We start from the raw sequence: 15,695 nt of genomic DNA, 5'->3' as shown, positions 1-15,695 counted from the left end.
TGCCGCTCTTGGGGCTTCTCTGTCAGAAAGTCATTTTTCTGCAGGAAAGCAAAGAAATCTGCGGGGGACATGAATTCTGCACATGCGCAGTGGCGCAGAATTTCCCCAGGACTAGTAGATGGGCCTAGGAGCTGATCCACTCTGGCTGCTTCTGTGTTCCTGTGGCTTTTTTGGGCTGCTGGTCAGATGGGGAGAGGAGCTGCGGTGGCTGGGCCATGGAGCTGGGGGTGGGTCCCAGGTCTCTGTTGACCCACAGGGTGGCCTCAAGGCATATGTTGGGGTGTACAGGCTGGCAGGGAGGAAGGGACTTGAAGCGGATGTTGTAGGAGTGTCATAGGTAGCCCATCACCCCCCTAGGGGAGCAGGGTTGGGCTGGGACTGGCCTTGTCTGTCCTGTGTGTGGGAGGGATCCCAGAGCCGGTGGCTCAGATACGTTCTGGCACCCTGCCCCTGTGCTGTGTATGGGAGGATCCCGGAGCCGCGGGCTCCATCTTTCCATGGCAATTGGCTCTACTTCCTCCCCACCGCCCCAATCAGCTGCCAGGATTGCCTGGCTCCCTGGGGGTTAAAAATAACCCCAGCAGCTGTGCTGCTTGGGACCCCACCCAGCCTCCCAGCTGGCTCTCCCATGGCGCTCAGCCAAGTGCTGGAACGGGTCGCAGGGCCCCTCCCTAGTCCTGGCGCACGAGCTCCTCAGCTGGCGCCGGGGCAGCGCAGGACGCAGGGCCCCAATCCCAGCCTGCATGAGCTCCTCGCCTGGTACCCGGGTGGTTCACAAGGCCCTGATCCCCGCATGTGAGCTCCTCGCCTGGTGCCCGGAAGGGTCACAGGGACATGATCCTCGGGTGTGAGCTCCTCGGTTGGCACCCGGGTGAATTGCAGGGCCTCGATCCCCGGGAGTGAGCCCCTCAGCTGGTGCCCGGGTGGATCGTAGGGCCCTGATCCCTGCATGTGAGCCCCTTGGCTGGTGAGCGGGTGGGTCAAACGGCACTGATCCCAGCGCGTGAGCTCCTCAGTTGATGCCCGGGCAGGTCACGAGGCCCTGATCCTTGCACGTAAGGTCCTCGGTTGGTGCTCGGGCAGGTCACAAGGCCTGATCCCTGCACGTGAGCCCCTCGGCTGCTGAGTGGGTGGGTCAAACGGCCCTGATCTCAGTGCATGAGCTCCTCAGCCAGTGCACAGGCAGGTCGCAGTGCGTGAGCTCCTCAGTTGGCACCCAGGCGGGTCACAGGGCCCCAATCCTGGTGCACCACTTCCTCGGGTAGCGCTCAGCGGGTCGTGGGGCCCCAATCCAGGCGTGCAGGATCCTGGCCCACCGGTGCCTCAGCTGGCATGAGGATAGTGTGCAGGCTGCATGCCCCAGCCCTGCTCTCTGCCTAGGGGTCTTGATCTGGTGGGTGGGAGAGCGCTGGGACCCCGCTGGCTCTCAGCGTTTTGACTCTGGTTCCATTGAGCGATTTAGCTCATTTCTAAAAAACAAAACCAAGATGGGAAAACGCCCCGAAATGAACCAAAGTCCAGGTGAGCTTCGTTTGGGGTTGACCAAAACGTTTCCTTCCAAGCAAATTTGTTTCGTTTGGCAAGAAAACCCGACAAAGCTTCAGTTTGGCTTGGAACGGAACCAGATTCATTTTATTGTTTTCAGTTTTTGCAGCCCCTGAACCCCTCCCGTCAGTTGTTCACTTGGCTCTGGTTGACACCTGGGCCCAGGCCGTGAGCACCAGCCCGGCTGGGCCTAGGTCTCCGCAACGCCCAGTCCCTGCACCCGCAAGCGAGGGTGCGCTGTTACTTAAGGCCAAGTGGATCCTGGCGGGGCACAGCTCTGCGGTGGCCATTTGCACCACATGTGAGCGAGCTGGTTTGCAGCTGATGTGCGTGTGGCCGTCAGTTGAGCGGGTGGGGGGCGTGGAGCGGCATCCTAGTTGGCAGCTGGGGATGGAGGAGGAATACTGCTGGGTTATGTGTTGGGGGGTGGGCACCGAGTTGGGGGCTGCACCATGCAGCGGGAGGGGCAGAGGCGTGGGGATCCAGTGGGGAGGGCAGGTGGGCACTTGGGGATCGAGGAGGTGGCCGCCGGGCCAAGGACTCGCACTGATCCAGTCTCCATCTCTCTCTGCCCCGCAGGTGGCAGCAGCAGCAGTGCAGGATGCCAGCTGCCGCCCGCCAGCCAGCCTGCCTCTCTGGGCGTCTCCCTTCCCACTGAGCCAAACATGTCGAGCCAGCACGGTCATGCCCCCTTCTCCAGCATCCAGTCCATGGCTGATCACCCGCAGGTACCGGCTCTCCCCGCCTCCTCTGGCCTGGGTGCCTAGGGGGAGGAGCCTGCTCCGCAGCAGGGATTCTAGACGCACAGGGCCCGGGTTGACCCTTGCCACGGGACAGACAAACAGCCAAGGAGCCCTGGAAGGGGCTGGAGATCCTCCCTCCTCCCAGGGAGCCCGGCCTCAGTGGGGATACGTCCGGCAGACGGGCTTAGGGGCCGGACGCAGGATCCCTGCTGCCCTGGCACAGCCTGGCCGGCGTCATGGGAGGGCACCGTGCCAGGAGGGAATAGCCGCAGTCGAGGGAGGGCGGGGGTGTGCCCGGCGGGCACCCGTCCCTTGCTGTGACTGCCTGTCCGTAATCTCCGCAGATCCTGCCAGACCTGAGCGTCCTGCAGAGGCGAATCCCCCTGACCTTCCGCGACTCGGCCACGGCGCCGCTGCGCAAGCTCTCCGTCGACCTCATCAAAACATACAAGCACATCAATGAGGTGAGCTCACGGGGCGGGAGGGGGGATGCGTTGGCACCAGTGGGTGGTCTCGCTTTGGGGCAGCACCGTGGCACCGTGCAGATTATGGCTGGCCTGGAGCGCTGGCAATGGGCAATGCACGGGAGGTCAGGTCCCTGGGCGGGGGCCCTGGCCTGAGACGCTGGCTCCCTGGGGGTTGGCGTAGGCAGGCTCCCAGGCCTGGGGCGCCGGCTCCCCCTGTGCCAGAAGGCCAATGCTGACTCTGCCTCCCCCCCCCCCCCCCCAGGTGTACTATGCCAAGAAGAAGCGGCGGGCGCAGCAGGTGCCCCCCGAGGACTCGAGCACCAAGAAGGAGCGCAAGGTGTACAACGAGGGGTACGACGACGACAACTACGACTACATCGTCAAGAGCGGGGAGCGCTGGCTGGAGCGTTACGAGATCGACTCGCTCATCGGCAAGGGCTCCTTCGGCCAGGTCAGCCCCCAGACCCCGCCGTACCCCCAAACCCCGCCGTACCCCCCACAGTGCCCCCACGTCCTTAACCCCCCGCTCCGAGATCGACTCGCTCATCGGCAAGGGCTCCTTCGGCCAGGTCAGCCCCCAGACCCCGCCGTACCCCCAGACCCCGCCGTACCCCCAGACCCCGCCGTACCCCCAAACCCCGCCGTACCCCCACAGTGCCCCCACGTCCTTAACCCCCCGCTCCGAGATCGACTCGCTCATCGGCAAGGGCTCCTTCGGCCAGGTCAGCCCCCCAAACCCTGCCGTACCCCCACAGTGCCCCCACGTCCTTAACCCCCTGCTCCGAGATCGACTCGCTCATCGGCAAGGGCTCCTTCGGCCAGGTCAGCCCCCAAACCCCGCCGTACCCCCAGACCCCGCCGTACCCCCAGACCCCGCCGTACCCCCACAGTGCCCCCACGTCCTTAACCCCCCGCTCCGAGATCGACTCGCTCATCGGCAAGGGCTCCTTCGGCCAGGTCAGCCCCCAAACCCCGCCGTACCCCCAAACCCCGCCGTACCCCCAGACCCCGCCGTACCCCCAAACCCCGCCGTACTCCCACAGTGCCCCCACGTCCTTAACACCCCGCTCCGAGATCGACTCGCTCATCGGCAAGGGCTCCTTCGGCCAGGTCAGCCCCCAGACCCCGCCGTACCCCCAAACCCTACCGTACCCCCACAGTGCCCCCACGTCCTTAACCCCCCGCTCCGAGATCGACTCGCTCATCGGCAAGGGCTCCTTCGGCCAGGTCAGCCCCCAAACCCCGCCGTACCCCCCACAGTGCCCCCATGTCCTTAACCCCCCGCTCCGAGATCGACTCGCTCATCGGCAAGGGCTCCTTCGGCCAGGTCAGCCCCCAAACCCCGCCGTTCCCCCCACCCCAGCCGTACCCCCCACAGTGCCCCCATGTCCTTAACCCCCCGCTCCGAGATCGACTCGCTCATCGGCAAGGGCTCCTTCGGCCAGGTCAGCCCCCAAACCCCACCGTACCCCCCACAGTGCCCCCACGTCCTTAACCCCCCGCTCCGAGATCGACTCGCTCATCGGCAAGGGCTCCTTCGGCCAGGTCAGCCCCCAGACCCCGCCGTACCCCCAATACCCGCCGTACCCCCAAACCCTGCCGTACTCCCACAGTGCCCCCACGTCCTTAACCCCCCGCTCCGAGATCGACTCGCTCATCGGCAAGGGCTCCTTCGGCCAGGTCAGCCCCCAGACCCCGCCGTACCCCCACTACCCGCCGTACCGCCAAACCCCGCCGTACTCCCACAGTGCCCCCACGTCCTTAACCCCCCGCTCCGAGATCAACTCGCTCATTGGCAAGGGCTCCTTCGGCCAGGTCAGCCCCCAAACCCCGCCGTACCCCCAAACCCCGCCGTACTCCCACAGTGCCCCCACGTCCTTAACCCCCCGCTCCGAGATCGACTCGCTCATCGGCAAGGGCTCCTTCGGCCAGGTCAGCCCCCAAACCCCGCCGTACCCCCCACAGTGCCCCCACGTCCTTAACCCCCCGCTCCGAGATCGACTCGCTCATCGGCAAGGGCTCCTTCGGCCAGGTCAGCCCCCAAACCCCGCCGTACCCCCCACAGTGCCCCCATGTCCTTAACCCCCCGCTCCGAGATCGACTCGCTCATCGGCAAGGGCTCCTTCGGCCAGGTCAGCCCTCAAACCCCACCGTAACCCCCACAGTGCCCCCATGTCCTTAACCCCCCGCTCCGAGATCGACTCGCTCATCGGCAAGGGCTCCTTCGGCCAGGTCAGCCCTCAAACCCCACCGTACCCCCAAACCCCACCGTAACCCCCACAGTGCCCCCATGTCCTTAACCCCCCGCTCCGAGATCGACTCGCTCATCGGCAAGGGCTCCTTCGGCCAGGTCAGCCCCCAAACCCTGCCGTACCCCCAAACCCCGCCGTACCCCCAAACCCTACCGTACCTCCCACAGTGCCCCCACGTCCTTAACCCCCCGCTCCGAGATCGACTCGCTCATCGGCAAGGGCTCCTTCGGCCAGGTCAGCCCCCCAAAACCCTGCCGTACCCCCAAGCCCCGCCGTACCCCCCACAGTGCCCCCATGTCCTTAACCCCCCTGCTCCGAGATCGACTCGCTCATCGGCAAGGGCTCCTTCAGCCAGGTCAGCCCCCAAACCCCGCCATACCCCCACAGTGCCCCCATGTCCTTAACCCCCCGCTCCGAGATCGACTCGCTCATCGGCAAGGGCTCCTTCTATCAGGTCAGCCTCTCAAAACCCCCCATGCTCCCAAACCCTGCCATACCCCCACACTGCCCCCATGTCCCTAACCCCCTGCTACGAGATCGTCTTGCTCATTGGCAAGGGCTCCTTCGACCAGGTCAGCTCCCCAAACCCTGCCGTACCCCCAAACCTGCAGTACCCCCAACCCCGCCATACCCGCACACTGCCCCCATGTCCCTAACCCCCTGCTCCAAGATCGACTCGCTCATTGGCAAGAGCTCCTTTGACCAGGTCAGCCTCCAAAACCTGCCAAACCCCCAAAACGCCGCCGGGCCCCCGCTATGAGATCAACTCACTCATTGGCAAGGGCTCTTTTGGCCAGCTCAGCCCCTGCCCCCCCTGAATCTCCACTGTACCCCTAACCCCCCCAGCCCCTGCTGTACCCTCTTCCCCCCTTCCTAATTCCCTGCTATGAAATCAACTCATTGGTCATCAAGGCCTCCTTCACGCAGCTGAGAGCCACCTGCATCTGTCACATCCACCCCCAGCACTGGTCTGGCCCCTCCCCCTCCCCACCCCGAGTCCGGCCATCCCCCCGACAGCGCTCTGTCCCCCCCAGGTGGTGAAGGCGTACGACCACCACGACCAGGAGTGGGTGGCCATTAAGATCATCAAGAACAAGAAGGCATTTCTGAACCAGGCCCAGATCGAGCTGCGGCTGCTGGAGCTCATGAACCAGCATGACACCGAGATGAAATACTACATCGGTGAGTTCGGGAGGAAGTTGGGGACTGGGGGAACAACGGTGAGGGCTGGGACGTTGGGGGCCGGGTCATATGTTGGGGAGTGGGGGCGTATCTGGGGGCCGGCATGTTGTATGTTGGAGGGCTGGGGCATATGTCAGGGAGTGGGGGGTATGTCAGGGGGCTGGGGTGTACATTGGGGAGTGGGGGCGTATATCAGAGTGGGGAGAATGTCCGGGGGTCAGGTGTATGTGGGGAGACTTGGGGCATATGTTACAGAGTGGGGGGGTTGTCAGGGAGTGGGGGGCATACATGGGGGAGCTGGAGTTTGTTGGGGAGTGGGAGGTTGTTGGGGAGCAGGGACATATGTCCGGGAGTGGGGGGGGGGGCATCGGGGGCTATCATGTACCAGAAGGCTGGGGCATCTGTTGGGGAGTGGGGGGGATGTCGGGGAGCAGGGGGACCTATATCGGGGGGCTGTTGGAGTGGGGGGATGTCGGAGGGCCGGGGCAGGTGTCAGGGGGCCGGGGAGGTTATACTGAGGATTTCTCGTTGTGCCGTGTGGGGGGAGCTCAGCACGTCTGTAAGGTCGGGGGTCGCGGTGGAGGGGAAGTGCCCCCCTGGCTGTCCCTCACACTCCCTCCTCCTCCCCCAGTGCACCTGAAGCGCCACTTCATGTTCCGGAGCCACCTGTGCCTGGTGTTCGAGCTGCTCTCCTACAACCTGTACGACCTGCTGCGCAACACCAACTTCCGCGGCGTCTCGCTCAACCTCACCCGCAAGTTCGCCCAGCAGCTGTGCACGGCGCTGCTCTTCCTGGCCACCCCTGAGCTCAGCATCATCCACTGCGACCTCAAGCCCGAGAACATCCTGCTCTGCAACCCCAAGCGCAGTGCCATCAAGATCGTCGACTTCGGCAGCTCCTGCCAGCTGGGCCAGCGGGTAAGTGCACCGGCCCTGCCCCCCGAGCTGAGCCCCCGCCCCCGTGCAATGCCCCAGCCCCGCCCTCTGAGCCATAGGCCCCTCCCTCCGGTGTCATGGCCCCGTCCCCTCTCAGCAACCCCAAGCCCGGTGCCATCAAGATCGTCGACTTCGGCAGCTCCTGCCAGGTGGGCCAGCGGGTGAGAGCACCGGCCCTGCCCCCAAACCGCAGCCCCGCCCCCAAGCTGCGGCCCCTGTGCCATAGCCCCACCCTCTATGCCATGGCCCCACCTCTACCCGTGCCCCCTGCCCTGCAACCTCAAGTGCAGGACCCTCAAGATCGTTGACTTGGGAAGCTTCTGCCAGCAGGGAGTGTGCTTAGCCCTGCCTCACCCGTCCCCTAGCCCCACTCAGGGGGGACAGACTGAGAGACAGACTGTCCCACCCCTACCTCATCCCCACTGCCAGATCCGCACTGCCCTGCTTTAGTGGTTACAGCAGGGGAGGCTGGGAGCCAGGTCATGGGTTCTCCATCAGCTCTGAGAGGGGAGTGGGGTCTAGTTAGAGCAGAGAGGGGCTGGGAACCAGGACTGGGCTCTATCCCTGCTCTGGGACGTGTTTCCCAGCAAAGCCTGTGGGCCTGGCCAGGCTGTGCCCCGGTGCAGGCTTCCTCCCTGCTCCCGTCAGGGACTCATCATGCTGCCCCTCAATCTCCACAGATCTACCAGTACATCCAGAGCCGCTTCTACCGCTCGCCGGAGGTGCTGCTGGGCATGCCGTACGACTTGGCCATCGACATGTGGTCTCTGGGCTGCATCCTGGTGGAGATGCACACGGGGGAGCCTCTCTTCAGCGGCTCCAACGAGGTGAGGGATGGGAGGGGGAATTGCCGCTGGGGCTGTGCCCATGGGCAGAGTCTGAGGGTCACAACCCTTCTCTAGGTGGGAGTGGGAAACAGGCCCTGTCAGCGGTGAGGGGAGGACCATGGTGCGTCATGGCAGCTTTTGTTTCAGTGCCTTGGGCCAAGCGCCCTGACTGGACTACATTTCCCAAGATGCACCACAGTATTGTGACTCCAATGATGCACCCCATCACTTCATCAGAGGGGAGCATCATGGAACATGTAGTCCAGCCAGCTCAAAGAGGGGGGAATGGGAGCACAAGCCATATAAACTATATCTCCCATGAAACACCTTGTTGCTTGTTTGGAGGGGAGCATGCCATGGTGCATCATGGGAGATGTAGTCCATCCAAGGAGCTCCTCTCAAGAGGGGAGGATGGGAGTCCAAGAACATGAACTACATCTCCCATGAGGCACCTGTGGAGGGGCAGTTTAATGATGAACACTCAAAATGAAGCGTGTTTGGGTCATTTCAGCAAACTGAACTATTCCGAGCGGGGTGGAACCGGCCCCTGTGCGTCCTACTTGGCTCCCCCGCCCCCTTCCCCCCACACCCCCCCCGGAAAAGGGAAACATTTTGGCAAAATGCAAACTTTTGCCCCCAGGGAAATTTTCAGGTTTTGAAGGAACCACGTGTCCACCGAGAAATCCTCTGGGTGGGAAATTCCCGACTGGTGGCCCTCAGGATGTCACCCCTTCCTGGGGTGAGAGGCTGGGCGCAGCTGCCCCCGTAACGGGAGGGAGCGGGGCTGGGTGGGGGCAAGGCTGGCATGGGCGCCCCATGACGCGTCCCTCCCTCCCTGCAGGCGGACCAGATGAACAGGATTGTGGAGGTGCTGGGGCTGCCGCCCCCACACATGCTGGAGCAGGCGCCGAAGGCCCGGAAATACTTCGACAAGCTGCCCGAGGGGGGCTGGGCCCTCAAGAAGAACAAGGAGGTCAAAAAGGTAATGGGGGGCCCTGGGGTCCTCACCCCATGCTCCTGAACTCCCCTCCCCCCCTTGCAGGATCTCTTCTCCCCATGCACCTCCTCCCGCCATGCTGGCCCCGATGCCAAGCCCTCCCCGATGCTGCTGGGATCCCTGTGCCTCCATGCTGCCCCCGCCCCTGTGAGCCACCCTATATCCTGCACTGCTCCCTAGCACCCGCTGCCAGGAACCCCGCTCCCCTGTGGCACCAGCTACCTGTGCATTGCTCTCCATCTGCATTTCCCCCACTCTCCCCACATTGCCCCCCGGCTGCTGAGATTCCCATGTCCCCACTGCTGCCGCTCACTGCCTCTCCCACTCCCCACTCCATCCCCACCCTGCTGGGGTCCCCCTGCCAGGATCCCTGCGTCTCACCCCACATCCCCAACCTGCCAGGATCCCTGCGTATCCTGCATGCTACGCCACCCACCCCGTCCCTGCTCTGCTGGGATCCCCACAACCCCTCTCTGCCCTGCCGGGGATCCCTGTGCCATTCCTCCCCTCCACTCATGTCTTCTGTGCCCACCGCCCCGCGTCTCCTGCATGCCCCTCCCATCCCTGCCCTGGTGTCTGTCCCCACGCCTGCCCTACCCCGTATTTCCTGTACTCCCCACGCTGCCGGGATCCCCATGCCCCCCGCCACCTGCCGAGATACCTACATTTCTACCTGCCTCTCTTCCCCCACCAGGATCCCAGCCGGGACCCCTTGCTAAACGTGTTTTCCTTGCAGGAATACAAGGTGCCGGGCACACGGCGGCTGCACGAGGTGCTGGGGGTGGAGAGCGGGGGACCCGGGGGGCGCCGGGCGGGTGAGCAGGGCCACTCGCCCTCGGACTACCTGAAGTTCAAGGACCTGGTGCTGCGCATGCTGGACTACGAGCCGCGCAGCCGCATCACGCCCTTCTACGCCCTGCAGCACAACTTCTTCAAGAAGACCAGCGACGAGGGCACCAACACCAGCAACAGCAACTCCACCAGCCCGGCCATGGAGCACAGCCACAGCACCAGTACCACCAGCTCCGTCTCCAGCTCGGGTACGGCCCCGATCCCCTGTCCCAGCCCCCAATTCCCCAGCACCAGTGCCACCAGCTCCATCTCCAGCTCGGGTGCGGCCCCGATCCCCTGTCCCAGCCCCCGATTCCCCAGCACCAGTGCCACCAGCTCCATCTCCAGCTCGGGTACGGCCCTGATCCCCTGTCCTGGCCCCCGATTCCCCAGCACCAGCTCCGTCTCCAGCTCGGATACGGCCCCGATCCCCTGTCCCGGCCCCCAATTCCCCAGCACCAGTGCCACCAGCTCCGTCTCCAGCTCGGGTACGGCCCCGATCCCCTGTCCCAGCCCCCAATTCCCCAGCACCAGTGCCACCAGCTCCATCTCCAGCTCGGGTACGGCCCCGATTCCCGGTCCCGGCCCGATTCCCCAGCACCAGCTCCGTCTCCAGCTCCGGTACGGCCCCGATCCCCTGTCCCGGCCCCCGATTCCCCAGCACCAACTCCGTCTCCAGCTCGGGTACGGCCCTGATTCCCGGTCCCAGCCCCCGATTCCCCAGCTCCGTCTCCAGCTCCGGTACGGCCCCGATCCCCTGTCCCGGCACCCGATTCCCCAGCACCAGTGCCACCAGCTCCGTCTCCAGCTCGGGTATGGCCCCAATCCCCTGTCCCGGCCCCCGATTCCCCAGCACCAGCTCCGTCTCCAGCTCGGGTATGGCCCCGATCCCCTGTCCCGGCCCCCGATAACCCAGCACCAGTACCACCAGCTCCATCTCCAGCTCGGGTACGGCCCCGATCCCCTGTCTTGGCCCCCAGTCCACCAGTACCACCAGCTCTGTCTCCAGCTCAGGTAGGCCCCCAGTGCCCAGCCCCCAATCCTCTACCTCCAGCCCCGTGTGTTGGGCCTCCAATCCTGTGGCACCAGTACCACTAGCTCCATCTCCAGCCTGGGCTGTCTCTCACAATGCTTTGCTAGTGACAAGCAGCAAACCCCTCCAGGCGCTGTCATAACTCAGCACAACAGCATGTGGAGCCCTCACCCAGCTAGATTGCGTGAACGTCCCAGAGCCACTCACGAATCACACAGAGAGAGGCACCAGCCAGATCCCCCCAGCTCCCAGCCTTGTACTCAGGAATATACTGCACGAACGGTGCAAATTTATTCATTGGTTCACCACTTCATCAGCGGAAAGTGGATACACACCAGCCTTTGTACACCTGAGCAGATTCACCCCACACTTCATACAAACTCACTGGTAAAGATAAACAGTAAAACAAGTTTATTGACTACAAAAGCTGGATTTTAAGTGATTATAAGTGATAAGCAAAAAGTCAGTTAGTTACGAAAGAGAACAAAATTAGCACAGTCTAATCTTAAACCTGTAAGACGCTAGGCAGCATTTAGATCAAGCAGTGTTCTCACCCCACTGGGTGTTACAGTTCATAATACACAAGTTTACCCTTGAAACCTGGGCCAGTCTCCTCTGTTGGAGTCTTTAGTCTTCTGCGCATCCTTGTTGCTTGCAGTGTAGGTGGGGGCAGGAGAAGGGCCCCTGTGTTCCGTTTTATACCCTCAGTCCGTGGGCTTGGAGAATACAAGTCCAGGCGTGTCTGGGGGCATTGATGAGTCACCAGGCAAGGTTGAGCAATTCCCCGGTGTGGCCTCGTGTAGCTGAGTCATTGCATTGTAGCTGCCTTGCTGGACAACAGCTGTTCATGGTTGTGCGACACCCGCCCGGCCTTGGTGATCCCCCTGGTTATTGTCTCGGGGGCGCTAGTATCTGGGCGCTTCCCAAACCCACAGCAGATTTTAGTGACAATCATACAACACAGTTCTCAGAACTTCATGTGCATTAATGATAGAACAGTGGGTTCCAGCAAATCAGAACCTTTCCCATGATGCCTTTCAAGACATGCTTTATATGCGATACCACAATTATATACAAATGTTGAATATGGGGGTCACAGAGCGCACCTCTGGGGTGTACAGTGTGACAGCCAGAACCACCATCTCCATCTCCAGCTTGGGTATGGCCCCGACTCCCTGCCCCAGGCCTGGTACAGCTCCTGACCCACCAGCACTACCAGCTTCATCTCATGCTCTGGTACGGCCTCCAGATCCTCCAGCCCCACCCTGGGGCTCAGCCCTGGCACCAGCACTGACGGCCTCTTTCTCCCCCCACAGGCGGCTCCAGTGGCTCTTCCAATGACAACCGCAACTACCGCTACAGCAACCGCTACTACGCCAGCACGGTCGCCGCCCACACCGACTGCGAGATGCAGAGCCCCCAGGTACGGCCCCCTAGCCCCCCCCCCCCGCTGCCCACACCGACTGCGAGATGCAGAGCCCCCAGGTACGGCCCCGTAGCTCCCCCTGCCGCCCACACCGACTGCGAGATGCAGAGCCCCCAGGTACGGCCCCCTAGCCCCCCCTGCCGCCCACACCGACTGCGAGATGCAGAGCCCCCAGGTACGGCCCCCTCGCCCCCCCTGCCGCCCACACTGACTGCGAGATGCAGAGCCCCCAGGTACGGCCCCCCAGCCCCCCCTGCCGCCCGCACCGACTGCGAGATGCAGAGCCCCCAGGTATGGCCCCCTAGCCCCCCCTGCCGCCCGCACCGACTGCGAGATGCAGAGCCCCCAGGTATGGCCCCCTAGCCCCCCCTGCCGCCCGCACCGACTGCGAGATGCAGAGCCCCCAGGTATGGCCCCCCAGCCCCCCCTGCCGCCCGCACCGACTGCGAGATGCAGAGCCCCCAGGTATGGCCCCCCTGCCGCCCGCACCGACTGCGAGATGCAGAGCCCCCAGGTATGGCCCCCCAGCCCCCCCTGCCGCCCACACCGACTGCGAGATGCAGAGCCCCCAGGTATGGCCCCCTAGCCCCCCCTGCCGCCCGCACCGACTGCGAGATGCAGAGCCCCCAGGTATGGCCCCCTAGCCCCCCCTGCCGCCCACACCGACTGCGAGATGCAGAGCCCCCAGGTATGGCCCCCTAGCCCCCCCTTCCGCCCGCACCGACTGCGAGATGCAGAGCCCCCAGGTACGGCCCCGTAGCCCCCCCTGCCGCCCACACCGACTGCGAGATGCAGAGCCCCCAGGTACGGCCCCCTAGCCCCCCCGCCACCCACACTGACTGCGAGATGCAGAGCCCCAGGCATGATCCCGCTGCCCCCTACCATCTCCATCCCCAGCACCCCAGGTACGGCCCCCTTGCTCTCCACAGCCCACACTGACTGTGAGTCGCAGAGCCCCCAACGTTGCTGACACTCCAGCTTATCCCCTCCTCATCCCTTTAGCCCGTCCCCAGCCCTGCTCCCCTCACCGCTGGCATGTCTCTCTCTTTCCGCAGGCTCCTCCCCAGCAGCAGCAGCCACGCCTCTGGGCCGGGGGGGATGTCCCGGCGCCATCCAGCGACGGCTACCCGCCGATCTTACCTCACAAGCCCACGCCCAGCCAGCCGGCGGCACCGCACTTCCACGGGGCGGGCCCGCACCCGCTCTTCCAGCCGGCCGGGCGCGCCCACTACCACCGCCCGCCCGTCTCACCCCACGGCCCCGAGTGCATGGAGCTGGGCCCGGGCCCCCGGCACCTGGACTGCGCCCCTTTCGGCTCGTCAGCCTTCCGGACTAGAGCGGCGGTGGGGGGGCGGGCGGGCGAGGGGGGGCTGCCGCTGGCCTACCCCCCCCACCTGCGCAGCCGGGCGGAGCCCGAGGACTCGGCGCCCATGCTGGGCGTGTGCGTCCCGCAGAGCACGGCAGCCAGCTCTTGATGACTCCTCAAGCCATAATGCTCTTAGGATGCGCTGCCCGGCGGGGGGCGGGCACGGTGCCCACGGATCTTCACAGCCCCGAAAGCTGGCGCCGCCCTCCACCCCCACCTCCATCCCGGGAGCTGGCGCCGCCCGCGGCCCCCTTGCCTCTGGGAGCTGGCCCTGCCCACCACAACCCCCAGGGGGTGGCAACACTCATGGCACCCTGCCCTGCCCCGGAGCCAGCACCGCCCACGGTCCCTGACCCGCCCACCTCCAAGCCACCGCGGCCCTTTCTCTCCCATAGAGCCAGCCCCATGCCCACAGCCCTCTGCCCTCCCAAGCCAGTGCCACCCCTGCTGTCCCACTGCTTAGCCAGCAGAGCCAGTGCCCCCTGTGGTTGCCTGGAGCTGGCACTGCCCTTCCCCCCCAGACTCCCCACGGTCCGGAGCTGGCACTGCCCCTCCCTTGTGTCCGTGTGGTTCCTACTGTAAATGGTTCCTCGTTAACACTGGCTCCCTGGGCCGGGTGGGCGCTGCGGGGCTGCCGGCCGGACAGAGGGTCCCTCTGCACTTCACGGACTGACGGCCGGGCTGCCCGCCCCATGTCCAACTGGAATTGCTGCTAAAACCGCCCCCTGCCCCGGGCAGCAGGGCCCTAGCCAATATTTATAGACCCTGGCCCCTCCCACCGTGGGGAAGGAGCGCCCTGATCTCCCCCCCCATGTCCTGCTGGGAGAGCCCCATGCCCCTCTTGCCCTGCCCCACCCTCCTCCCCTCTTGCCCTGCCCCTCCCCCCCAGCGTGTGTGGGAGCCCCCTGGGGATGAGCCCTGTGGTCTGACACCCCGGCACTGGCGTGGCAGCGAGCCGGGCCGGTCGGGTGGCCCCAGCGTGGCCGTGGCTCGTGCTGTACTGTTTGTCTTTAATTTATTGTACCAAAGACGGTGCGCGGCTTCCCCTGGAGAGGCCGGAGGGGCTGCCCCGTCGGGCCCTCCCGGCACGGCCCCTGCGCTCGCCGCTGGACCCGGGGCCTCTGCTTTGGAGGGGGTGGTGAATAAAATAGTGACAGCAGCTCCGCCGGCTCCCGGTCCCTCTGCTGGCGTCCGCCGCCCGCAGGCAGCCTGGAGACCTGCCTGCTGCTGCCGGCTCTGGGGGGAACCTCTGGGGCGGGGTGGGGAGACAGTGGAAAGGGGAGGGGGTGAGCCTCCATATATCTGCCTTGGCTGGTTAGACTGTGAGCTCCTTAGAGCGGGGTCTGGCCCAAGGGGGCCCTGATCTCAGCTGGGGCAGGGCCTGTCTCTCACTGTGTATGGGCAGCACCTGGCACAATGGGGGCCCCAAAGTTGGTGTCTTGTTTCCCCCGTAACAGTCCCTAATGCTAACGAGTCTGGCAGGGGAATGGGCAAGACCGTGGGGTAGTTTGGAGACAGCGCTGTGGGACAGTAGAAGCCAAATGTAAAACTGCCTCACCGTGCCAGGGGTGCCCTTGGCAGCTCCCTCACACCCCCCATTGGCTTGGAGACCCTGATGCCAGGACTGGGCACCATCAGTCTGGACCTGCCAACAAGCTAGGGAAGCCCTAGTGCTTGGAGCCCGCTCTCAGGGAGGATCAATTCCCCCCCCCCACCCGGGGAGTCTTGTCCCTTGGGGGGGCACAGTGTCCTGCCGGGGTCTGTTGTCACCCATGGAGAGGCCTCCCTGCTGGGGTCCACACTGTGGGGCAGGGGACGCTGGCCTGCACTGGAGACTGGAGGAGATTCATGGCAACGGGTGGATCCAAAGGTGCCCCTTTCGTGTGCACATTGCCAGGGGCCTGCTCTGTGTGTCTCCTGCAATGCTCGTGGAGAGCAGCTGCCAAGCCCCAGAGCAGGTAGGTCCTTCTGGCTCGACCGTCCCAGAGCTGGGTGAATTCAGGTTCCCGCTCCAGCCGGCCCAGGGTGCTGGATGAGCTGTCTGACTTCTGGAGCCATGGGTCCCATGTTGCTAGAAGAGCCGGGGGCCA

The 15,695-nt window shown here is 64.6% G+C and overlaps 1 protein-coding gene across 1 annotated transcript in view; it reads left to right on the top strand.

Annotated features, from left to right (window-relative positions):
* LOC123352106 (dual specificity tyrosine-phosphorylation-regulated kinase 1B-like) overlaps positions 1-14,785 on the top strand; it is a 33,661-nt gene extending 18,876 nt beyond the window's left edge. The window contains 10 exon segments of the mRNA XM_044991850.1: positions 2,125-2,273; positions 2,633-2,752; positions 3,018-3,206; positions 6,042-6,189; positions 6,821-7,107; positions 7,806-7,952; positions 8,794-8,934; positions 9,686-9,989; positions 12,130-12,236; positions 13,295-14,785. Coding sequence (XP_044847785.1) covers positions 2,125-2,273; positions 2,633-2,752; positions 3,018-3,206; positions 6,042-6,189; positions 6,821-7,107; positions 7,806-7,952; positions 8,794-8,934; positions 9,686-9,989; positions 12,130-12,236; positions 13,295-13,714 — 2,012 coding nt within the window. The 3' untranslated portion in view covers positions 13,715-14,785.
* Positions 14,786-15,695: the final 910 nt, after the last annotated feature.

This window comes from Mauremys mutica, chromosome 17, assembly GCF_020497125.1.
Source record: "Mauremys mutica isolate MM-2020 ecotype Southern chromosome 17, ASM2049712v1, whole genome shotgun sequence".
Lineage (NCBI taxonomy): Eukaryota > Metazoa > Chordata > Testudines > Geoemydidae > Mauremys > Mauremys mutica.
This window is presented reverse-complemented; position numbering and strand designations above follow the sequence as displayed.